Genomic DNA, 27,405 nt, shown 5'->3' on the forward strand with positions numbered 1-27,405 from the left:
TTCAAACAAAATACCATTTGCCAAGATTTTAGCAATAAAGAAATGAATCCAATGCTCGTTTAACGGGAACATGTTTAGTTCCATTTGTCGACCCTAATTCAGAACCAAAGATAAGAGATTCTATTTTCAATTTCTAAAGATATTTTGAACAAAAGATTATGCCATGGAGCAAAAATTCTGATAAAAATATGCATATCGCTGCAAGCTAAACTTTGTGACTTTGACATTAACCAATTGCTCCAAACTATGAGGTTGGGGTCCCCAGGGAAGGTAGGGAGTATTAGGGTACATACAAAAATTGCCAAGACGCTTGGAGGATTGAGTGTCAAGTAGTCATCTATCCCGAACCTGTCAAGCAAAAAATCACCAAATCAGTTAAATATTTGGTAACTTTGTACAACTGGCAAGCACATCATCTATTCCAGCTCAGTTTTCATGCTTGGCATGACCACATATTTGTAAGCAAGTTGAGCAGCATGTGAGGTCTCAATAAACATGCATATCGCATAATAGTCATTTAAATGCATGTAACAAATAATGGTAAATTAGATTTAGTACATCTCATACCGACAATTTGAAAGTAATACTAGTTAATAGCAATCCTTCAGGGACGAGTTAATGGCAAAAAACACAAGGCCTTAGTTTGATAACCGGGAAATCTCCAGGGGCCAGCAAGCACATGTGTATGAAACTCGGCAGATAATAGGAACACCCCTCTACTCTTCTCCACTTAAATACTAGGCTTGTGATTGCAACAAGACTCAAACTCATGAAGAATGCCTAACCCACACATCACGCGTTGTATTCTTACCATTAGACCTAAGCCCTGGGATAGAGTGAACACAAGACTCCAATACGCTGAAAATAGAATCAAAGTACCCAAAAGACTTGACCAAAACAAAGAGCTGATTTGCGGAATGATCCATGAAAAGCTAGGAGGAAGGGTCCTTTCTCTCACTTTAATACCTAAGCCCTGGGATAGAGAGAACACAAGACTCCAATGTGCTGAAAATAGAATCAAAGTACCCAAAAGACTTGACCAAAACAAAGAGCTGATTTGCGGAATGATCCATGAAAAGCTAGGAGGAAGGGTCCTCTCTCTCACTTCAATATAGTATTTCTACCACATAATAGACCACATCATGAAAAGCTAGGAGTAATAGTTCCTTTCCTAACTTCAAAAGCATTTAATGAAACTAGATAATTTCACTCCATCTTTGGTGTAAAAGAAAAGAACCCTTGCATAGAATACAGCTTTAAGGTTAAATGCAGTAGAGAGAGATCCTAACCCTCAGATGTGTCAATCGAACAAAAATCTTGCATAAATCCAATGGAACTTATTGGAAGAACACCATTATCAGAAGTCAGGTCCAAGAAGTCAGAAATCTGTACTTTCAAACATAAAAAACAACTATTAATAAAACAAGAAAAGAAACATTATTATGGTTTAGATAAACATAAAACCCATGAAAAACAGTAGTACGGTGCACGCTTTATCTAATGTAATTCTCCACAACATTCATCCAACGGAAGAAAAAACAGCACTACGTTTTCAATTTGGGGCCAAGAGTGTAAATTTAACGTTACTTTTATGACAGCCTTATTAAAATATTACCTTCTTTATTGACAATCCAGTTGTGAGAGAAGACAAAGAATAGTACATTAATATTGCTCAAATATGAAGGGAAAAAAGAAAATTAGTGCAATGCTTATCTTATGCACAAGAGACGAGTTAAAAAGTGGAAAAATAAATCTTTAGTATATACCATGAATCCTCTATTGACATTCTCCTTCCTACAAACAGCTGATCCTACATATTGATGTCACTCTTGACCCATAGTCACTGAACTATCCATTTTTACAACAGAGAGCTTTTTATCGTTTTGGTCACCACATTTTATTCTTCAAAGATCAATCACTTTCATCTGGAATGCTTGTTTCATGGACAAACACTGCCTCTTCTCTTCATATGTAGATAATATTCAGATGAGATAATGTTTGAAGTGGTGCCATCATGATGTGACAACCTTCAAGTTCATATATCGCAACCTCCATAACATTTTGCATATCCTATGCTATAAATAATTCACAAAATCCCTCAATGAAAGAACAAGATAAGTACAACATATTACGGGGCAGGAATGTATACTAACCACAAGTACACTATGTACAAAACTGCAGCTTGCTTCTCATTTTCTCTTGAGTTCTGACACTGTTTTTCTTAGTTCCTCTTTTTGTTGCTAGAACAAATAATTAAAGGCGGCTATCAGAATGTTGTGTAAAACACAAGGAGAGCAATGCTGATACAAACTTGGAAAACCATAAACTAGTTCCAGACCTTATATAGCCGATTCCACCAGCTGTCAGATCTTGATTGCAGTAAGCGCCACTCAATGCCCATTTCATCCTCTATGGTGTTGCCTTGAGAACAATGAGAAGTAGAAACTGCTTCTTTCTGAATAACAAAGACGATTTTATTAGGCTAGATAAACGTGACTGAACACGGTAAGCAAGTCCTTTCTTCGGGTGGGTGGATATACAGAGTGGATGGGAGAGAGACTCACCATTTCCCGCTGCAATTGTAGTCTTAGTTTGTCAACACATAGATGCCCAGCAAATGATGGAGTGTTTCCTTCCATTTTCGGAAGAGTTACAAAGCTAGCAACAAGCGGCCTGTGCATTAAAGAAGCTTTTATGCAACAGGAATCATCCCAGCCAAAAATGTTTAGTATTACACATTACCGCATCAGGTTCACTCAAAAAATACAACCTACACTAATAACTTGACTAACTATCATCCTTTATCCAAAAAAAAAAAAGAGGAAGGGAACCTGACCAACTATCATAATTATCCTTCCCCAAGAAATTCTCAAAATTCCCTAAATGTTCTCACTCAAACAGTTCAAAGTAACATAAATTAACACTTCATTAAATCAAAGTTGTCAAAGGCTCATTTGAGCGCACTTAAGAGCTGAAGCTGAGAGAAGTTCAGGGTAGGCACTACGCATCACTTAGGCTGGCTTCAGTGTAGGTCAGACATTAAAGTGTGCACCTCATTGCCCGTAAGCTCTATCTTGGAATGAACCATACTTAAAAAATAAATATGATTGATAAAAAGATAATTAATTGCTAAAACGACATTTTTAATTTTTCTTCTTTGGGTGTCTGTTGTTTAGTGGAATAAGAAGAAAAGGGGCAATGCGGTGAGGGTTGGGGTGTGGGGAGAGGGAAACCTTTTTTATTTACTTGATTTTGAATATAGTATTTCTTTTTCCTTTTTTAAAATACAGGTGCACACCCAAGGGCTTGGTCCAACTCTTAATGTTCAACAACCCACAAGAGGATCATTCTAGTTTGCCACAAAACCCCATCAACCCACAAGAGGATTATTCTAGTTCGCTGCAAAACCCCATCCCACCAGCCAGATTAGAAGATATGGACCAAGTCTTATTAAGTCCAACTCTTAATGCTGAACAACCCACAAGAGAATCAAATGATCAGAATAAATTTTCTGAATGACCTAGAGATTGGAAAACATTGACACAATATTAAATTAGAACTGCTTTGGATGGGAACAGTCCTGCATATTTAGTGTCGTGTCATGTATTGAATTCAGTTTACACAATAAAGGAAAAACGAACTCTGCATTTGTGTTGCCAGGAAAATAGGTTTGGAACTTGATATTTCACGAATCATCTAAAACCAATACAAGTCCACTACATTTTTCATAAGTACCCAAACAGTGAAACGTGGAAGCATTTAGGAAGCACCTTTGCCAATTTTGTTTGAAGAGCTTGTGTTATTCTAACCAATCTAACTAAGCTAACAAACCACTTTGAATCCTCATCCTAAAATTCATAAGGACACTCAAGCGTGTTCTATTGCCAAAACAACCTTTGAATATAAATACCTCTGATTTGACAGCATTAAGCATCCATCAGCCAACATTTTACTGACCCTTTCTGCTGCTTCTCTTGTTTTGAATGCAACTAACGCTCTACCTACCACATTACAAGAAATAATGTCAAATGCATATACACATGACTTATTCATGATCATAAAGTACAGTTTCTTCGACAATAAGCCACCCAGTGTCCCGTAGAAACGGTGAACGAAGAAAACATAAACTCATATATGGTTGTGACAGACAAAAAAATACATTCCTATAAGATAACTAGTGGAAGCTTGTAGACAGAAAGATTGACACTTGAAAACATACCAGAGTATGGACTAGAGAAAGCAGTACGCTGAACCATTTTGGCTGTGCAGTTTTCCCTACATGCATGCCAGATAATATCCTGTAACATTATCAACACAATTGTCAGTACCAACAAGACAGCCATGCAAAAGTTACAGAATGCAAGCCAGCCTTCTCCCAACAAACAGTTAGTGCTAATAAAAAGGATAAGACCAAATAGATAGCACACTTAAGAGGACAGGAGAGAGGGAAAATGCATGTTATGAGCATAGTACATATTATAATCAATTTCTTTCACCAGATAAACCATAATTTCCCCATAAAATTTCCCCGCCTCATCATGGGAACTCCAAGCTGCGGTAGGAGCACCACTCCACAAATTGGAAAAGCCTCACGGATAATAGGATGGAGGGCAACGGACAATGTTGTTAAAGGCTCACTTAAAGTATGTTCAATCACTACGGCTAGATGACTGCCAAGTTGGTGATTTGCCTCACCTAGGAAGTGCTAAAGGTACCATGGCACTAAAACAAGAGCCTCATTGCCTATGAGCTCTATCATAAACAGAGCATCTGATAGAAACCAAGGTTTTATACTGGATAAAAGCAATAGAAAATACAAAGAGAGACACAAGTATCTCGTATCTCTTAGAACAATAGAAAAAACAAAGAGAGACAAGTATCTCATATATCTTAGAACAACCTTTTTGCATATAAAAGATATATTGCAACCTGCCTACTTATTACTAGATCTCCTATTTTATAATAGATAACTATAACTACTTCATAACTATTTAGGATAAAGACGGATAACTTCTAGTAACCATAAGAAACTGCCAAATAACTCCTAATAACTGTAAGAACTGCTCAATCCTCCATGTGTGACACCTCCAAGAATTTGAGAAGATGCAAATCATTATCTTCTCCTATCTTTCTTCGCTTCTTCCTCCTTGAATAAGTATGGAAGAAGCGTGCCTAATCAGCATCACTAGAGATAAATATATTTTGTTAAGTGATTTATTTAATAGTTGAAAAAACATTATAGATCAAGTTTCAATGAATCGGAATAAGAAATTAAAAATATAATCCCTCCATTTTAATTTGTTTGACATAGTGTACCTTGACACGGAGTGTACGGAGAAAGGCTTTTAAAATTTGGGGTACTAAAAAATTGTTTATTTTAAATTGGGATAGGGTAAGGGGAAATGAGACATGTTTGAATTTGAGGGTAAAGAGCTCGCTTGTTATACGGGATCCGACACATCCAACAAAACGAAACAGCGTTCCGTTCTTTTCAGCGGCATCCTTCCACATTGGCAGAGAGTAGAGTCTCCACAATTTTATTCATCATTTTTGATCCACATATGCCAAAGCCCATAGCACTAGCGACGTCTCTGGCATTAATGCAAGAAAAGAAAAACGTTTGTGACACTGAACTGGACTAAAGCTACTAAGATTTCCCAAATTTGTGATACTAGGATTCCTATAATTATTTTCTGATATTTCCTTTGAATCAATGCTTATTGATTTTTTTTTCATGCATTACACACGACTGCACCTAAACACATATATATATTTCAGTGAGAGCTCATTTATTCATTAAAACTCATGCTTTGATTGTGGTTTATGCTTGAACTCCCAGCAAACTTTGCTGTTTCTCAATATTTTACGCCTTCGACAACACAATCTAGTAAGACAACAACAACAACAAACCCAGTATAGTCCCACCATGTGGGGTCTGGGGAGGGTAGAGTGTATGCAGACCTAACCCCGACCTTAAAAGGTAGGGCGGCTGTTTCCGAAAGACCCTCGGCTTAAGAGAGAAGAACAAGGGAGGAGAAACAAGGAAAACAAGACATAGAACAGTAGAGCCAAGCATATAGAAAATAATATAAAAATATGAATAATGAGAGCGATAAAGTCAGGGTAGGAAAGATCGGGGATAAAGGAGCATTAACTGCTATAGATAAAATAGGATACCCAAAGTAAACTGGGCCAACTAATATAAGCAGTAATCCCATGCAAAAATCATATGTTAATAAACAAATGAGCGCAACTACGACTACTATGGAGAAAAGATAGGCCACCTAGCCCACTATCTTAGTCTGAGTCCTCCACAGCCTCCTATCTAAGGTCATGTCCTCGGTGAGCTGCAACTGTGCCATATCATGTCTAATCACCTTTTTTCAATACTTCTTCGGCCTCTCTTTGCCCCTCCTGAAACCGTCCATAGCCAACCTCTCGCACCTCCGCACTGGAGCCTCTGTGTCTCTCCTCTTCACATGCCCAAACCATCTCAGTCTCGCTTCCCGCATCTTGTCCTCCACCGATACCACTCCCACCTTGTCTCGGATATCTTCATTCCTAATTCTATCCATCCTAGTGTGCCCACACATCCACCGCAGCATTCGCATTTCCGCGACTTTTATGAAGAGAATATCAACTACAGCAATTACCCAGGATGTGATCACTTACATTTGTAAAAGCCATCAAGTGGAACGCATACTGAAATACAAGGGGGGGAGGGGGCCTCAACCATCCATTACCCCACTCCATTGCAGATATACTATAAAGTGCAGTGTGAAATAAGTTGCCTATTTATAAAAACAACAAAGCGCAGAGTGAAATATGCTATATATTGAACTTTATCAAAAAGAAATATACAACAACAACAACAACCCAGTGAAATCCCACAACATGGGGTCTGGGGAGGGTAGAATGTACGCAGACCTTACTCCTACCAAGGTAGGACGGCTGTTTCCTGGAGACCCTCGGCTCAGTAAAAGCATAAATGCATAAAAAAATGTTAGATAAGAATAGAAAATTAAAAGCTTTATGAGAAAAACAACAAACAAATAACGAATAAATGACAAATAAATACAAATAAATAAAGACTAATAACAAATAACGATTAAATAAATAATGAAAGCGTCACAGGTAAAATTGAGTAATCAAAGCATAGAAAGTAATAAATAATAACAGAAATAACAGAAATAACAGAAATCAGAAGTCAAAGCGCAAGAGATCGTAATGCACTACTACACCTATGAATAGAGAAGAATAACGAGACTATGAACTAGCCTTCTATCCTAATGTGGGTCCTCCACACCCTCCTATCTAAGGTCATGTCCTCCGTAAGCTGTAACTGCGTCATGTCCTGTCTAATCACCTCTCCCCAATACTTCTTCGGCCTACCCCTACCTCTTCTGTAACCATCCATGGCCAGCCTCTCACACCTCCGCACTGGGGCATCTGTGTCTCTCCTCTTCACATGTCCATACCATCTCAGTCGTATTTCCCGCATCTTGTCTTCCACCGAGGCCACTCCTACCTTGTCCCGAATAGCCTCATTTCTAATCCTGTCGCTCCTGGTGTGCCCACACATCCATCTCAGCATTCTCATCTCAGCAACTTTCATCTTTTGAATGTGAGAAGTCTTAACTGGCCAACACTCCGCCCCATACAGCATAGCCGGTCTAACCACCACTTTGTAGAACTTGCCCTTAAGTTTTGGTGGCACATTCTTGTCACATAGCACTCCGGAAGCGAGCCTCCATTTCATCCACCCTACCCCAATACGATGTGTGACATCATCGTCAATCTCCCCGCTGCCTTGCATGATAGACCCAAGATACTTGCAACTACTTCTCTTTTGGATGACCTGAGCACCAAGCCTAACTTCAACATCAACCTCTTGAGGTGTCTCACTGAACTTGCACTCTAAGTACTCTGTCTTTGTCCTACTCAACTTAAACCCTTTAGACTCCAAGGTATGTCTCCAATCCTCCAGCTTAGCGTTAACTCCGTGGCGAGTCTCATCGATCAGGACTATGTCATCCGCGAAGAGCATACACCATGGCACCGCACCTTGAATTTGTCGCGTCAATCCATCTATCACCAAGGCAAATAAAAAAGGACTAAGAGCTGATCCTTGATGCAACCCCATCACCACTGGGAAGTGTTCTGAGTCCCCTCCTACTGTCCTTACCCTGGTTTTGGCTCCCTCGTACATGTCCTTGATCACCCTAATGTATGCCATAGGTACACCTTTAGCCTTCAAACATGTCCATAGTATTTCTCTTGGGACTTTATCATAAGCCTTTTCTAGGTCGATGAATACCATATGCAAGTCCCTCTTCCTCTCCCTATGCTGCTCCACCAGTCTCCTCATAAGATGGATGGCTTCTGTAGTTGAGCGTCCCGGCATAAATCCAAACTGGTTCTCTGAAATAGACACGTCTCTCCTCACCCTCATCTCTACCACTCTTTCCCACAGTTTCATAGTATGACTTAGTAGCTTAATACCTCTATAGTTGTTGAGAAGGTGATATTAGGAACCATTAGAACTATCCTCCTAGGAAAGACGTTCAAAAAAGAGCACGGACAATAGCACCTTTGGTGTCTATGTAAAAACAATTTCCAGAATACTATAGCTTTATTCATTTTTTGTTGACACTTCTTGAGCACATACAGTATCTCAATCACCATTGATTACTTTAAGAGAACCGTGTTATAACACAAATAACTATTATATATACATATATGCAGTGTTACCCTATCAGATTAACAAAATACTAATATCATCAGGAAACACTATGGCCAATGTTGAGGACACAGAAGATGATAGAGCACTTTATTGGACCCCGAATGACTTTTCTCAATCCAGAAAAGATGATACTTCTCATTCTCATGGTTTTCGTAAAGATATGTAATCTAGTCTCTCACAATTAGTATTCTCCTATTGCAATTTCCATGTCTTTTTTCCTGTTTTGGCAAGAGATAAAAAGGTTGAGTATATCAATATAAAGGGAGACTAGGATTTAAAAGTAAAATTTGGGAGAACTTTGCAAGAAATTCAATAGAAACCATCAACTATCCAGCTTTCAATTTCAAAGATTATGACTAATTGATTGAAATTAACTTCTTTTTTCTTTTTGACAACTTTATTGGTCGGAATCAATATTTGTCAAATAATGAGACAATGTTACATCAAACCATAGAAGGATGAGCTACAAACATAAAAAGCTCAAATATTTATTCAGTAAAATGCTCCAAGCTCTTCCAACCGAATCAATATGAGATAAGAGAGACCAAGATAAGATTCGCTAGGTCACAACTCACATCATAATGTCATGGAAAAACTAGCCCCTATAGTGTTGTGTTTTGCATGCATCTCATTGTAATGAAAAGAAGGCCTAAGAGCCCTTCTAATTATTATTTTTTGATGACCGTGGTGTCCAGCCCAACTTTCGGGCACCTCGACTAATTCCATGGGATATTACCACCTCTAACCACAACAGATACCAGGTAACTATGTCCACCAAAGCTAGGACAGATGAAAAGAATCACCTAGTATTTTTTGTCTCCGATGAGTTTAGAACCTGAGACCTCAGGATTCTCAACCACTTCATTGACCACTAAGAGCCCTTCTTATTTATGTAAACTTTTCATTCAGCCTCGAACTCTTTTGACGGTTGGCATGAAAAATAAATATGCAATAAGTCTCTAGTTTAAGATCACAAAATGACTAAAATAACTCTCGCTTAGCTCGTGTCAAGATTTTTTCTCAAGCAAACAAAAGAAAGGGTCCCGCTACTTCACTTTTCTATTGGGGTGTTTCTTCCTTCAACTGTTGCTACTAGAACAACAGATCTCAAGCTAATTCCTAAAAGGAACTTTTGACTCAACAAACAACCAAAATCACAGCCAACTATGACATGGTCCTTCTTCGTGGAGATGGCTCGAATTTACTCAAACCAAGAAAAAAACTACAAACAATTAACAGTAGGTCTGGACTTCTGGCTGCAAGTTTTCTTCATTCGTGGAATCAAAACATGTGTTTCTATCCGTCATCAATTTTAACTTTCTCAACAAAAAATCATCAATGATGCAATTATATTTGAGAGGCCAAACAATAAGGCCTTCTATGATTGTACCGGTTACGGTTGCGGTTACTTCACCTTAGATTTGTGAGTAAGTAACTTATACAACTCTTCTTCATTCATAATGACAACGTAAGTGCAAAGGGCAAGGAGGATGACAGTAAGGTGGCCAGTAGGATACATAATCGCAAAGGGCATGGAGGATGACAGTACGACGGTCAGTAGGATTAAGACAATTTGCAGATGAAGAAGAAATTGAATGAATCTGGAAAGCTGATATTTTCAACTCTTTTTGTTTCTCTCTAGCTCTCAGACAAGACAAAAGGAACAAAAAAGAGAAAACAACACACCCAATATAATTCCACAAGTGGAGTCTGAGAAGGATAGGATGTACGTTGACCTTACTCCTACCTTTGTAGGGTAGGAAGGTTGGTTCCAATAGACCCTCCACTCAAAAGAAATATTTTCGAAGCAGGATTACAAAAAATTTATGACAACAAAATAACAAGAAACGAAGTAAATTAGGCAACGGAGAGACTACGCGGCTACTAAATAATACTAATAAGGAGAATAAGAGGGGAGGAGGCTAGTACCCTATCTCTCCTATATAAAGTACGACAACACTTTACCTACTAAACTTTTATCCTAAACCTTGACCTCCAAGCCTTCCTATCTAGGGTCATAACCTCTATATCTATAAGCTGAAGTTGTGCCATGTCCTAGCTAATCACTTCTCCCCGTCCTTTTTCGATTTACCTCTACCTCTTTTAACTCCTGCTACAACTAACCTCTCACACCTCCTTACCAGCACATTCATGCACCTCCTTTTCACTATCTTGAAACAATCTCAACCTCGCTTTCCCAATCTTGTCCGCCACAGAGGTCACCCCACCTTATCTCATATAACTTCATTCCTAATATTTATACTAGCTAATATATCTCTCCAAGGATGCCCACACATCCATTTGACCATCCATTTGCCACTTTCAAATTCTGAAGTCTGAATATGGGAGTTCTTTACTGGCCACCACTCTGCCTTCATGCAACAATGTTGGTCAACCACCACTATATAAAAATTACCGTTAAGCCTTGGAAACACATTGTTATTGCATAGTATCCTGAAGGTGAGCCTATATTTCACCCACCCCACTCTAATACAATGTGCGACATCATCATCAATCTCCCTGTCTCCTTGAATTATTGACCCAAGATACTTGAAGCCTACTCTCTTGGGTAGTGCATTGATCTTCATTTCCACCTCCGCCTAATGAATTACATCACTGAACTTGCACCCTAGGAACTTTGTTCTAATCTTGCTATACCTGAAATCTTTTGACTTTTGAGCCTGTCCCCAAACTTCCAACCTGTCATTAACTCCATTGTGCATCTTGTCAATCAATATTATGTCATCTGTGAATAACATACACCGTGGCACTTTCCCTTTATATGTAATGTCAATTCGTCCAACCCATGGCAAATAGGAACGGGCTAAAGGATGATCCTTGGTGCAACCCTAGCACAACCAAGAAGTTTTCTGAGTCACCACTCACTGTTCTAACTTGGTCTTAGCTCCACTGTACCCTATCCTTAATCGCCCTATTCTAAATCACAAGTACACCTTTAGAATCCAAACATCTCCATCTTCAAAGGACTACCCTATGGACTTTATCGTAAGCCTTTTTCAGGCTAAGTTGTGCGGACTCTTCACTTTCAATGCCGCACCCGTATCGAATTCTCCAAAAATACACTACTTTTAGAGAATCCCACACGCACCCATTGACATTTTTGGAGTCTAAGCAACATAGTTTCCAAGTCAATGAACACTACTTTTGGAGAATCCCACACACACCAGTTGACATTTTTGGAGTCCGAGCAGCATAGTTTCCAGGTCAATGAACACCATGTATAATGCTCTCTTCTTATCCCTATATTGTTCCAACACTTTCCATACAAGATGAATGGGTTTTGTGGTTGGTCACCTCGGCATGAATCGAAATTGGTTCTTAAAGATAAACACACCCCTCATCATCATCATCTCAACCTCCTTTTCCCAAACTTGCATAGTATGGCTTAGTAGTTCGATACCCTTATAGTTGTTGCAATTTTGAATATCAACATTATCCTTGTACAATGAAATCATTGTACTCCACCTCCATTCTTCTGGCATTTTAATCGTCCTAAATATGACATTAAATAACTCAGCCAGTCACTCCATATACATGCCTCACTTGCGTTCTTCCAAAAATCCATCGAGATCTCATCTGGCTGGGTCTCTCTTCCCCTCTGCATCTTACAAAAAAAGGAAGGCAAATTTGACATCTTCGGCAGGTGGATGACGACGAACACTCTGCTGCATAGCGGGGTGGATAGCTAGGTAATATGGATTTGGCAACAGGCAGGCAAATCCAAAAATTAACCTACTAGGCTAATTCACAACCTCAATGAATCCTCTTGTCCATGTCAACCCTAATAAAGCTAGTTTCAATCAAATATTAAAAAAAACTAGCTTATCTAGCATTAAAATTTCTCTAGATAATCTAATGACATATGAGTTTTTTATAAAACTAAAGGACTCCTAGTGCATTGATTCCAAGATTGGAGGTCATTTAAGGCAAGTTTCTTTCATGGGATTTTGGGTCCACTTTATCTCCTTTTAACACCTTTAAATCCCCATAGATTCCTCTTATTTTCTCTTCTGTCTCACAACTTTTAAAAAAACTTAAAGCATGACACTTTATCCCCAAAGCAAGCATGATATACTCACATAAAAACATCAAAAAATAGGTATAAAGTCAAACTAGATATTATCCGAAGTTAATTGGCATGTAATAGGGTATTACCTCCACCTCTCCTGATGTATATTCAGGATTCAAATTTTCTAGTAAGATAAGGGTCCCTTGCTCATTTGATGTTTGCATCACCTCCTCCCATGGCTAAATATGAGAAGAAAGAAAGAGTGAAAATTATGACATCTTATTAAACACAAAGGATGTTAGAATTCATCTAGAAAAAAACAATCATATAATCTAAAGATCATAATATCCAAAAGCATGAGCATTTTATTAAGGCAGTAATCATAATGTAGGAAATGTCGCACAAGCTAACTCTAATGTGTGAAACATACTCCAACACATGGAAAACCTTTAATTTTGGCATATGGTTAGCTCCACACGTGACGGTAACTTCTAATTGTTAAGTTGCAGTCAATTCAACATGGGCATATAAAAAAGAAATAGCAACAACAACAACAAGCCCAGTATAGTCCCATCATGTGGGGTCTGGAGAGGGTAGAGTGTACGCAGACCTAACCCCCACCTTGAAAGGTAGGGCAGCTATTTCTAAAAGACCCTCGGCTTAAGAGAGAAGAACAAGAGAGGAGAAACAAGAAAAACATGAAATAGCGAACTATGTAATTTTTTTCACTTAATTTTTTAATAGATTTCTTTTTTTGTTAGTTTGGTATTCAAGAAATAGTTTACAAATATGTTATGGTGATTTCTTTTCACATGTTCATGTCTTGGTAGGTATTTACCCCATACTTGTACACTTGTGCTAGTGGGAGGTAACAGGCACCCGATGGAACAGCTAAGTTGCACGAAAGCTAGCTCAACCAACATTATCGAAATAAATGTTATGACACATTATTTTATGTAAAAAGCATCAATTGTACCAGATATTTTTGTTCCTTTAATAACCGAGAAATCCCCAAGGCCCTTGGCATAAGGTTTGGAACTCGATAGATAACATTCACACCCCTCTACACCTATCCACTTAGCTACCTAGCTTTTGTCGGATGCAAGATTACAACTCATAACTTGCGTCTAACCCACACACCACATATAATACTATTACCACTCGACCAACCTACAACAATATCAACTCATTATTTTTCATTTCACTACTAATAGATGAGAAAAGAAAGACTTATGTGTAAGCCATGTTTTCTTGATGAGTGAGTTCCATATTATGGGCATCCAAAAGAATCATTCCATGCAACTTAACAAGATTTCGAAGATACAAAATAAGCTCTTTTCTTTGCATTAATTGTCGAGCCAAAACATTTTCTTGTGCTAATCTATTAACCAAAAAACCATTACCAAACTGAAAAAGTAAACCAATTTTTTAGAGCCAGTTCCAAATCCATTATCTCCCCCCCCCCCCCACCCCCAAACATCCAACAATCACATGCCACTACTAAGCAAATAAGCCATCTGCCAACCTCTATTACTCACTCCCGTGAAGATTAGGCATATTATGAGAATGGGTTCATAGTGAGTAGAAATTCACTGGGCAAAGGTTCCCTTCTTCTTTTTTTTGTGTGTAGTGGAGCGGAGGGGGGATATGGGGTGATATCTTGCCTTTTTTATCAAGTTCAAGTTGAATGATTTTATATTGCAACATGGGATAAATAGCTTTTAATGTTGATGTGTGGTCTTGACTCTTGAGGCTAAATACTTCAGACGTAACATAGAAAGGTTTTGACATATGATAAACCTAAAGGAGTTTGTCTTCAAAAAAAAATCACTACACGAGTCTAAAAGAAATGGAGAAGTTCCAAAAGCCCCTCCTAGATCCCTTAGTTATCTTACGTGGAGTAACATTACATTCAACAACTAAGAAATAAAAAGCAAAACTGCATAAATTTTCAGTTCAACCCATGAAAACAAACTTCAAAGTCTTATACATTGAATTCACAATAGCTTTTATTCATAAAGAAATTAAAAACTAATTAGTAAATGTCGTAACCGAGAACAGAATTCTCGAATAAACTAGAAAAGCTAAAGTATAAGAAAGTCTATTGTCCTAGCCTAAGGATAATTTTTCAACAATACTGTTGACTTGTATTTCTTTAGTAATAAAAGAACAGGCCAAACAATGACCTAGGATTCAAAGATAGCTCAAGCATTTCAGTAGAGGTCACACTTCCTCCACGACAACGCCTTTTGCGGTCTCTCTTCCTTGACGAGCAACACATGAGCAATCAAACTTGATCTTTAATCAACTAGGTCATGTCACCATAGGAGTTAAGAACTTGATTAAATGAATCACTCGAAGAACAACAAAGTTACAATTCTAAGCTCAAATAGGTCACCTATATTTATACCATGAGACAAGCTACATACAACAACATACCTAGTGTAATCTCATATGTAAGGTCTGGAAAGAATAGTGTGTACGCAGATCTTACCCCTACATGTCAAGGTATGGTAGGGAGGTTTTCTCCAAAAGACCCTCAACTCAAGGAAAAGCATATAAATGTAGTTTGAGAAAAGAAATAACAAAAATGAAGAAGTCAAGACAAAATACTAAAGATAGTATGACAAAGCATTCTTCAAAAAAAGGAACAATAACTACAACAAAATAATACTATAATCAAAGTACACAAAACAACATATAGTAGCAGGAATCGAAGAACAAAAAATATATAGAGTTACATATTTCCTAGAAATAATTAGCATATCAGATAGAGTTACTTAATCAGCTAAGTAATATAGGACTAAGGATAGGAACACTTACAGGTGCCTTGAACCACTTGCTCGACTCCTGTTATAAACAAGAAAGTGGGATACATAAGTTTGATATTTAAAATTAAAAAAGATCGTAAACAAAACCAACTGATTTGCAGCCATGATGGAGAGAAGCAGCATAAATTTCCACCGTACCATATCAATAATCTAATATCATCTCACAACAAATTACGTCAATCCGAATTAAAAATCAGATCTCGAAAAAATAATTATGCCGGAAAATCTAGAGTAAAAAAGGATGATGACATTATGATCAAATCACATACACGAGATAGCAGCAAGTAAATCCATTTTTCATCGTCCAAAAAAAGATAGAAGGGAAAAAGCACATATTTTTTGAGTAAACATCTATTTTTTTCCCATCATTGGTAAAACATAATTAGCCACTAACTAGTTTTTACAAAATTATGAGTCTTACATGAATATAAAACTAAAATATTTAACTCTCCATAATTACTTGAATTTTGCATCTCTTTTTATATCTCCGAAAGCAATAAGAATCTTGAGATGTTGACTGCGCATTCTGGTCTGCATGGACTGATTTGGAATGATCGCTTGAGATGAGGACAAGGATTAATTCTAGTGGCATTCTTTTCCATATGTCAACTTTTCTGCTTTTGAAAGGGGACTCGACGACAGCTAGCACATCATGAATTATTTGATCTACATTACACTTGTAGTCTGCTTAAAGATTCAACGGTAAACTACACACTAGAGGTGAACTAAAAACAGAAGAACTTATCCTGTTCCCATATAATAGAATATGGATCATATTTCAAAGTGTAACTTTGAGAAAGTGATGGTGTCAATTTTTTTATTAAAATGTTTATGTGAATGATCTAGCTAGCAAGCTGTTCCTAGAAATATAATAAAGGGCAGCTTGGTGCACTAAAGATCCCTTTATGTGCAGGGTCCAAGGAAGGGCCGGACCACAAGGGTCTATTGTATGTAGTTTTACCTTGCATTTCTGCAAGAGGTTGTTTCCACGGCTTAAACATGTGACTTCCTGGTCATATGCAACAATTTTACCAGTTACAACAAGGCTTTCCATCCACATTCCTCATTGACATTAGCGTCAAATGAGCCTGACCAGCCCAAAAGGGCACAACCACGTCAAGACGAGCACTCAAAAGGAAGCAAGTTTACCCTTAGGTTATGGATAAGCTAACCAACAAAAAATAAAATGAGATAGCATGGTATATGTTATTCACGGATGATATTGTTTTACTAAAAGATGTGTATATGTTGAATTCTTGAAAAAACTCATGTCGCAATAATTTTTATATTGATATATAATTTCATATGCACATTCAAATATTGAAAACAAACAATCTTAATAATTCAGTGTACACATTAAAGACCACATCTTAACATCCAAATGTGTATTCAGATCTAGGCATCTAGATCTTAATGCACATCTTAATATTCAGAAGCTTATTCAGATTCAAACGTTTTAATCTTAATGGATACAAATGGGCCTTATTTTCCTTGTGCATCCTCGGTGATCTCCTTGTGGTCGGGCTCTTCTCGGACCTTACGTATAGCGGGAGCTTTAATGCATCAGGCTGCCCATCCTTGGTGATCTCCAACCATTGATCACCACCACTAATACCTTCTGCTTCACCTAAGCCACCTTGGACAAAGGGAGTGCAAGCCTCCCAAGCAATGTTGTGAATCTAATGTGTAGTAATTCATGAAAATCCTTTTCCTCAAATACCGTTAGAATTACATGATGTGTCATGCAAAGAATTACACCTTAATAACTCTAATATCAACAGTCACTTCCACACCTCCCCCTCTTATCCCCAACTGTGCATGACTCACTGACTCTCACCATAAATACACTTATCCCTCCAACCATCCCATCTTAGCCTCCTCTTCATTACCAATGGATTGCTCATATATCCTATGAAGGAACTCTTTAATCTCCACCAATTTCTAGTCATGTAACACCTTTCCATTACCAGACTAAACTCTCATTCTTATTGCTATATAAGCCAATTTATTGAGTTACAATTTGTATGAGTCAAATTAGATGCTACTTCATGGACCTACTATGAGGCTTTTCTCTATAAATATAAAAGGAATGTTATGTTGTAGAGTTGTCTTGCTTCAATTCAAGAGATTTTGGTTCTTCTTAATATGCTAGAGTGCAATCAAAGAGAAGTTGGTCCAAAAACCTCTCAATGGCATGGAAAAGTAAGTAACTCCATGTAATACCACCATTGTATCATCAAAAAGAAAAGATTCAGTTCTTTATCGAACTAGAAGCACCGGATTCACAAAAGATTTGAGTAGAATAGGTTACGCACAATTTTATCTAGCAACAAATTAAACTTCGCAAGAAAATGACATTGTTCGAGGCAAAACTTACTGCAACAGGTCTCCGAGTGATTATGAAGCTCTTGCCTCCCATTCTCTCAACTTCCTTGGGGGATATTCCAGCAGATAATTTAGGCAACTTGCCTATATTGTCAACAGGCTTACCTATTGACATGTTACTTCTATCTCTATCCTCTTTTACTTTAAGAGAGTCGATGTTTGCCTTCTTTGGAGGTCTGATATCCAAGGCAGCACCATCTTTTCTGCTCTGCATGTTCTTGTCCAGTCCACCAGAAAGCTTGCTATCTCCAGATTTCTTTCTTTCTTCAGAAGGAGTAGCACCTGTCCCCATAACCTCTTTGTCATTTCTGCAAACAGTGGACTTCTGTACACTGTCCCCACCCTTGTCCTCTGATAGTTTCACAGAACCATTTACTTTTATTCGTTTTGAAGGCCTACTATCCAAAATGCCAAGATCCTTCGAAGGTTTTCCTCTTTCACCAGCTTCTACGAGTTCTATTGAAAGCTTATTAACTTTTTTATCATTCTTAACTGTGCAGAGTGCATTTTCTTCACTTAAAGTATTTTGGTTGTGAACAACTGTAGTGGCTATTCTGCTGTTAACAACCAGAACTGGTGTGGCATTTCCTTTCATTGTTGATTGCTGCTCAATGTGAGAATCATTTGCATCTCCATGTAAGGCATCCTCTCTAATCGGTGAACTTTGCGCATCTACATCACTTCTTCCCACTAAATGACTTGATTTACCAGCAGCTTTTGCAACTCCCAAATCATGCGAGTTTTTCTCACCAGGGACAGAATTCCCTTTCTTAGCAGTTTCCTGATTAACACGTGAAACATTTGTATCTCTCTGTGAAGCATCCTGTCTAACCAGAGGAGAACTTTGTCCATCTACATCACTTTTTCCAAGTAAATGACTCACTTTGGCAGTTCCAAGATACTTCTGTGGTTTTAGCCCAAAGGACTCCCCATTAGCTCGATATTCCACGGCAGTTTTGTCATCTTTCTTGTCAGAATCAAGTTTGAGGACATGACTGGCCTTTTCACTCTCTTTCCTGTTAAAAACATACTTGACTGTACCAAAATGTAAACAAATTTGCATAAGAGATTAATCGAAGCAGCTTTATATTATTCCATTAAAATGAAACTTATACTACAGTGACACCACAGAGAGAGGACACCCAGGGAGCTGAGGCACATACCATCCAGCCCACCAACTTTGTCAACCATCTTATCCAAAATTGTACAATTTCCAACATCAAAAGCACGGTAGAAAACATAGTCAGCCATTTTAACTTCTTCATCTGATGGTTGTGGATTTCTGTTGTCCTCTGAAATGCAGATAACATTGCATTTGCCAGCAATAGCTTCCTGGTGAAGTTAATCAACAAGAAGTTAAGCAGCCAACTCTCTTACAGTTACGAGGAAGCATTCACTAATGACAGGCATATGATAAATTACAACGTTAAGCATGTGATATTGACAATGGCTATATGCAAACTCAGAAATGGACAGACTCAAACAAAAAAACACTAGGTGATTTCGTCCCACCTTGGTGGGTAAAGTTATCTAGTACCTATGCTAATGGAAAATAGCAAGCACCTTGTAAAAAATTTGAGGTGTGCGCAAGCAGGCTGAACACCGTCATAAAAAACATAGATCCCATTCTGATTGCAATTTTTTTAGATCAATGAGAGCTTATCTTTTGACTACGGCACATATTTTGTTTAAAAACTGAGGAGAAAAAGTACTACCACACAAAGTAGTTGTATGCAAAGTTACATGAGTCTATGGAGTAACATGTGTCTAGAAAACAATAACCAATACTTAATACTCATTGGAATGTTACCTGTACTCCAAAAAAATGTAAACAAAAAAGGACTCAATTGCAATATGGGGAGGAACACTACTCTATATTAGCTACATGACATGCTCTATTATTCATTCACCTTGTGATGAAAGCCCAGCTATGCATCACATCATTCACTATTTCCAGCATTGACCAAGTAATCCAAACTAATTCAACATTGTCTACCACATCTAAGTAGAGACGTGGCAATTACTGGTAAGTGACTTACATCTCCTCACGACCATTTGTATATGAAGCGCCACTTGACATGTAGTACAACAACAACATACCCAGAACATACCCAGTGTAGTCTCACAAGTGGGGGAGAGTAGAATATACGCAGACTTTACCCCTACCTTTGGGGGTAGAGAGGTTGTTTCCAAAAGGATCATCAACTCAAAAGAAGTGTAATCAAAGCAAGATCCGAAGAAAGATAATGACAACAAAACAGAAAGATGTAAGCAAATTAAGCAACATGAAGTAGTAAATTGAAGAATAAGATACGACGCGAGTTCTAAATAATAATACTACTAAAGAAGGCAAATATCAGGAGAAAACTAATCCCCATCCTCTCCCTTACCCTTATAGGCTAATCCTTGACCTTGATACATTCTTCTATAGGGTCATGTCTTCATTAAGTTGAAGATGTGTCATGTCCTTCTAAAAACTTCCCCAGTTCTTCTTCAGTATGCATCTACCTTTACTAAAACTTGTTATAGTCAATCTCTCACACCTCCTTACTAGTACATCTGAGCACCTCCACTTCACAAGCCCGAACCATCTCAGTCTCGCTTCCATCATCTTGTATGCCATGAAGGCAACTCCTACCTTTCCTGTATAACATTATTCTTAATCATATCTCTCCTAGTATGTCCACACATCCATCAAATGGAGCATTCTCATCTTTACTACCTTCATCTTCTAAAAGAATGTGTATTTGACTGGCCAACACTGTCTCATTCAACAACATAGTTCTAACCACCAGGACTGCTATAACTGGCATGATATAGACCGTGAAAAATATGAAAGTGAACCACAATGGATACTCTGTAAAACTTACACCTAAGCCTTGGTGAGACATTCCCATCACATAGTACCCCAGATGTGAGTCTCCATTTTATCCACCCCACATCATTACAATATGCGACATCATCGTCAATCTTATCGATCGTCAATCTTATCGATCAATACTGCCATCTGCGAATAGCATACACCATGGCACTTCCCCTTGAAATATCCCACGTCAATTCGTCCATCAATAAGGCAAATAGAAATAAAATACGGGTTGATCCTTGGTACAACCCTATCATGATCGAGAAGTGTTCCAAGTCACCCCCCAGTATGCATACCTAGGTCTTGGCTCTATCATACATGCCCTTAATTGCCTTATTATAAGCAACATGTACACCTCTAGACTCCAAACATCTCCATAAACCTCCCTAGGAACTTTATCGTTTGTCCTTTTAGATCGATGAACATTATGTGTAGGTCTCTTCATATCCCTATATTGCTTCAACAATCTCCCTGCAAAATGAATGACTTCTATTGTTGATTGTCCTAACATGCATCTTAATCGATTCTCAGAGATAGACACTCATTCTCATCCTCACCTTGACTATCTTCTCCTAAACTTTCATATTGTCGCTTAGTAGTTTAATACCCTACTAGTTGTTACAATTTTGAATATCCCCCTTAATCTTGTACAAAAAGATCATTGTACTCCATCTCCACTACTCTGGCAATTTAGTTGTCCTAAAAATGACATTAAGTAACCCAATTGGCCACTACATACCTACTACGCATGTGTTCTTCCAAATTACTACCAAGATCTGATTTGGCCAATCGCTCTTTTACACTTCCAACGAATTGCCCCCATAACCTCTGCAAAATTTATGCACCTATAGTACCAAAATCCCTACGACGTGGAATGCTCAAGTTCCCCTAACACAATATTCTTGTCCCCCTCCTCATTCAAGAGCTTATGTAGCTTATGGAAATACGCATGCCATCTCCACCTAATATGTGCCTTCTCTACCAACATTTCTCCATTCTCGTTATTGATGCACTTCACTTGGTCTAGGTCATGATCCCTTTACTCCCTCGTCTTGGTGAGCCTAAACAACTTCTTCTCCTCACATTTGCCTCAGCTCTTCATACAAGTGCTCAAAAGTGCCTCAGCTCTTCATAGAACCCGTTTGGATGGGCTTAAAAAAGTAACTTTTATGTATGAAGTGTTTTTAGAACTTTGAAGTGCTGAAAGTTATTTTTATAAATAAGCAGTTGAGTGTTTGGATAAAAGTGCTTATGCCGAAGAAACGAGGAAAAAAATGTGAATTTTAGAGTTAAAAGAATAAAAAGGGTAGTTTGGGAATTTAGAGCCCGTTTGGATTGGCTTAAAAAAAATAACTTTTATGTTTGAAGTGTTTTTAAAACTTTGAAGTACTGAAAGTTATTTTTATAAATAAGCAGTTGAGTGTTTGGATAAAAGTGTTTATGATGTGAATTTTAGGGTTAAAAGAATAAAAAAAGGTAGTTTGGAAATTTAGTTAAAATACAAGGGATATAAAAGTAATTTCCATGGTCAAAGAAAATGACTTTAAGCACTTTGGAAAAAAATAGTTAGGAATCCTAACTTTTCATTTTTGACCGACTTTAAGAACTTTATGGCTTAAAGTCAACATTAGGCAAACACGTCCAAAAGCTAAAAAGGGGCTTTAACTTAGTTAAAATATAAGGGATATAAAAGTAATTTCCATGGTCAAAGAAAATGGATTTAAGCACTTAGAAAAAAAAGTTAGAAATCCTAACTTTTCATTTTTGATGGACTTTAAGAACTTTATGGCTTAAAGTTAGCATTACGCAAACACCACAATAAGCTAAACAGGGCTTATAAGTTGGTTTGACCAACTTATAAGCCCATCCAAGCGTGCTCATACAAGTGCTCAAAAGCTATTGTTTTAGCCGTTGTAGCCGCTAGCTTTGCTTCCATCTTCATTGGCTTATACTTCTCCTTGTTCTTCGGCTTATACTTCTCCTTAATATGCTTTCACTAACGTCATATAAGCAACCTTCTTGGCTCACACTATTCTTTAGACTTCTCCAATCCACCTGTACCCCCTTTTATGACCACTTATGTTACCTCTTATAACCCGAAACACCTCTCTAGTTTCTACCTTGATGTAGCATGTTGTCCACATACTATTAGCGTCCCCATAGCCATGAACCTCTCCTTAAGCTCCTCAGCTTTGGTATTGGTCAAGCCTCTTCATCTAATCCTCGGTAGGTCATACAAAGTCCTCTTCTTCCTCTTGATATCCAAATCCATAACGACAACCTAAGAAGATGTATTTTCTCATTATTTAAATTTTCAACTATAAGGATTTTTGTTGCCATAAGCACGCATTTGTGGCCATCAAAGAAATTGGTGGTGGAATGCATGTGTTCAAGGCAATGTGGAAGCAAAGAAGGTTATTTATGCTAAGTTGGTGGAGAGCAAAGACGAGGGGTAGAGGCGGGCGAACACAACAAGGTATAATGAGACGAAAAAGGACATGAAGTTAGCGGTCACGACGGCAAAAACGACAGATGATAAGTACTTTTTTATGAAGTGAAATATTATAAAAAGATGTTCAAAAGATGCAAAACCACACATATAAGTACCTTTAGCCATTGACCATACATACTTGCCTTTTCAGATTGTTGATGTGGCAAAAGCATATCATATTAGAGACATGAAAGTTTCCAAATTGTCATGTTCATGTAATCTAATACATTTCAGCCTCCACAGATGAGTTATAGATTTCTCTTTCAATAATTAAAAATAAAAGCCTAATCACCACTACCCTTGGTCAACTTCTTCAAAATATTTTGATATTATGAATATATAGATAAGATTAAGAGTTGTAAGCATGATGTCCAAAAGAAAATGAAAAGCATTTATGTGACACCACAAGAATTTTATCTACTTGCGATTGTATAATCTCGACTCTATTGTAAACTTTTATAATAACAAGAGGGAAGTGTGGTCTTTGTCATGAGCTAACAAGATTAACATGAAAAACAATAAAGAATACATATTAAAAAAGATTTAATAGGAAAAAACAAGTTAACTCAACTTGCTGACGTTTTTCTCCCCAGAACTCACACAACCATGCATCCACGTTGTGGTCTCAAAGAAGTTACATCATAAGGAAGTTATTAGACTCTTTGCTTAGTTTAATGCTCATTAATATAGACTTCAATGGAGATTGGCCATTGTTTTGTTTTTTCTAATGGTCAATTCCAGTCTTCTAAATTGGAACTTGCAGGAAGGTTGAGACACACTAGAACAATTATCCAAATAACTTTTAATGTTTTGAAACAATCCCAACAAAGAAATCGACCACATCGCTCATCAATGTTGGCCCAGTTGACCCTCAAGAAAAGAAGCTTTAAACACAATGCATGGTAAAACCATTTTTGAACCCAAATTTAAAAACCCAATCTTTTAGTCCTAGTTCATCTCATTTATCTTCTGCAATTGTTGATCCTGAAAATCTTTTACTTCTCTTCTGCCATTGAGATAGGCATTCATTGTTTCAAGAGATGTGAGAGCACACAACAAGAAAAAGAACTAGTAGAAAATGGGTCATTTGAAATTTGAGACGGGTTGGCTTTAATCACAAAGAGTTTGGATTTGCTAGTTTGAATTTTTTGGATTTGTGATGGTGGTAAAAAATGAGAAGAGGAGTTTGAATAGGTTTATGTGAAATCATAGGTTTGCAATGGTGAAGAAAGAGGAGGAATTGAGAAGTACTAGTTTCAAAAAAAAAGGAATTTGGATTTGGTAAGTTTCTACTTTAAGTGACAATTTTGTTTGTAATGGTGAAGAAGAAAAAGAAGTGGAACCTACAATCAATGGAAGTCAAAAAGAATTTGAAGAGTGGAAGATGAGGTCGTGCAACACCTAATTGTCGTCCATGTCAGCATAATTCATGTACACGCTCATTTTGAAGGTGTTCATTATGTGTATATTTAGCAAGCACAGATGCTTACCAAAACCTTCAATGCCCTTGTGGCCAAAAAAAAAGAACTCCGACAAAATCTCAACAAAGAGAAATTTATTGAACTCTTGTTTGTAAGTTTGTTCCCAGACCTAATCAGACCTCACCCTTCTGGTAAAAAGAAAAGCTCCAGCCAGATCTTATAGCAAAGAGGAATCAATTGAATTCTTGTCTTTGTTCCCAAACCTAATCAGACCCCTCGCCTGCTTTTCTTTCTAAATTTCCCTTTATCCCCTTCCATTTTCCTTTCATTCATTTTTTATACTCCCATACTTTCAACAATGATTTCCTATCACAATTAGGCAACTTAGATGTCATTGATGCTATTCCACTAATCATGCAAAAGAAGGAACTTGTTTCTAAAAAAACTACACCTTTCATCCTACATTTCACTTTCAAAGTCCCCTTGCCTATTCAAACCAACAGTCGCACCCCTTATCATTCTCCTTCTTTCTTCCTTTTCTTGGGTCGAGAAGAATTACCCAAACAAATAATCATTTAGAAAGAGGTAGCTTTTCAATGAAGAGGATAAATTTCGTAAAAAGGCAGATGAACAAGAAGGAGGGACAAAATTGGCATTCAGCGGGAATATAGGAGAGATCAATCTACTAGCTTATCCCATTTCTCACTTTAGACAACCTTCATAGAGAAGAACTTATTGTTACAGGTTCATCTGCTTTGTCATCATCAGCTAGTAATAAATCATCTTAGACTTCCGTCTAATTGTTCATCTTCCACCACATTAACCACTATGTAAGTTAGAAAGATAGCAATAGTAACATATGTTTCAAGTTAATTTGTGTTGTATCGCCGCAATACAAACCCATCATCCCTTGAAGAATCACCGAAACCAAGTAGAAATAAGCAGAAGGGTCTCCACAAGAACTGAGTGAGTTTTACTAATATTGACGAGGTGGACAATAAATATATATATATTGGATTAGATGTGGACATAAATTGAACTCCTCAAGCCATAAGCAGTTGGTTAAAAGCAAGTTTATGCTATACATAAAACAATATGGTTTAAGTAACTCTACGTAGTTAATTCCTATTTTAACATAAGGTAAAAGCAGACAGAAAGAAAACGCAATGAGATAAAGCAGTTTTATAACGCTCACCAAAGGATTAACATTGGCCAAACCAGTGCCTTCACCAGAGGCAAGAAATACTTCATTCTCAGCTACCTTTACATCTTTCAGGTGATACAAGATCTCTGTTGACCGAAAAAACCAGTGGATCTTTATCTTCCTAGACTTGTCTGGATTTTCCCATATCTTTATGATCTTACCAATGTAAGGAAGTTCACCTTCCTTGTGCATGTATACACAGTCATATAGAGCATACTCCACACCATCATAGGTAAAAGATTCATAAAATTGCACCTCCTTTCTCTTACCACCAATACCTCTCTTTCTACCCCAGACAAATTCAACTTCCTCATCCTTATCTAGAACCGCTAGAGGCACTACTTTAACTGCTTCTACCAAGGCCATAACTGTCTCCACTCACAGACCTGCTTCCTTTTTCTGTCAGGGCCTCTACTTTTACCACACAGATTCAGCCCTTGTGGATCCTACAATGACTGCTTCCACCAAGATGATGTTCTTTTAAGAGTTCCACCAAGATGCTAACTTTTTCGCAGCTTGAACTGAAATGCAAAACACATTAAATACGTTAATTTTTAGTTATGATGAAATTAATAATGAAGTACCAACAACTAAAAGTATATGTCAGTAAAAGCTAATAGACATAATGCATAACAGATCAAAGACATGAGAATATTTCAAGAATCAAATACTCTAAAATTAATTTAAGCTAATAATAATTCCAACCAAGAGTGATAATTAGAAAAAGTAAAAAAGCACAACAAACAAAAAAAAACCCAAATCAGCAGAAAACAGTAATTTCTTACAAGACTTTTTAATCAACAAAGAATTTATGTGTCCTGGATGATCGCTTACTGCCATCTAGAATGAAAGCAATGCATAACTAAACCCGCAACCCTGTGCGCTGTTGAAAACGCAAACTGAACTCAAATTGCACACATGGTATATTAAAGGAGATAGAATCGTGCCAGACTGGAAATCAAACGAAGTAAGAAACAACAGAACAACAAGAACTCTGCTCAAAAACATCCACTTCAACAATTTTAAACCTATTTTCTAATTAATACAGGTCGATGCCAAGGGACTTACCAATGTTTAACCTTTTGACCAGAAACCCTAGAAGTGCCTTCAATTTCGACCAATCCCGAGAAAGATATCTTATCTCTGGGCGTAGGTAGCTCATTCACTGTCGAGTTTTGTGGTATTAATACTGTCCTCCCTTCACCCTAGTCGTCCGAAAACCGCCGCAGACGTTAGAATGAATTGGAGGGAAAAGACAGGCAGTGTCCTGGGAGTAGTGCTCAACTTCTTAAATACACCCCCATTTTCTTTTCTCCTTAGACAGATAATATATGTTTAAAAAAGACTAATTATTCCCCATAAAAATAAAATAATTATAGATAAATATTTTTTTATAATTCATACCTCCAAAGCATGAGATTCGCGATCAAAATATCG

At 37.5% G+C, this 27,405-nt stretch overlaps 1 protein-coding gene across 5 annotated transcripts; it reads right to left on the minus strand.

The window, feature by feature from the left end:
- On the minus strand, window positions 1-27,270 carry LOC129895670 (protein ANTI-SILENCING 1). 5 transcript variants are annotated; one of them, XR_008767819.1, is made up of 14 exons: window positions 27,037-27,270; window positions 25,960-26,489; window positions 19,153-19,321; window positions 17,982-19,024; window positions 15,597-15,623; window positions 12,920-13,012; window positions 4,220-4,298; window positions 3,911-4,001; window positions 2,565-2,673; window positions 2,339-2,455; window positions 2,154-2,240; window positions 1,767-2,075; window positions 1,290-1,386; window positions 1-348 (listed from the first exon to the last, which is right to left on the minus strand). XR_008767819.1 is itself a non-coding variant. In XM_055971422.1 (12 exons), exons 2-11 carry the CDS (start codon window positions 26,332-26,334, stop codon window positions 2,190-2,192), a joined length of 2,154 nt encoding a protein of 717 aa, XP_055827397.1. In that variant the 5' UTR covers window positions 26,335-26,489; window positions 27,037-27,270; the 3' UTR covers window positions 1-348; window positions 2,154-2,189. The 5 variants fall into 5 exon arrangements, 1 of the variants encoding a protein (XP_055827397.1); XR_008767821.1 differs by having other exon boundaries at window positions 1,290-1,391; XR_008767818.1 differs by lacking the exon at window positions 1,767-2,075.
- Between the last annotated feature and the right edge of the window lie 135 nt (window positions 27,271-27,405).

The sequence above is a fragment of the Solanum dulcamara genome, chromosome 1, assembly GCF_947179165.1.
Source record: "Solanum dulcamara chromosome 1, daSolDulc1.2, whole genome shotgun sequence".
NCBI classification, from domain to species: Eukaryota; Viridiplantae; Streptophyta; class Magnoliopsida; order Solanales; family Solanaceae; genus Solanum; species Solanum dulcamara.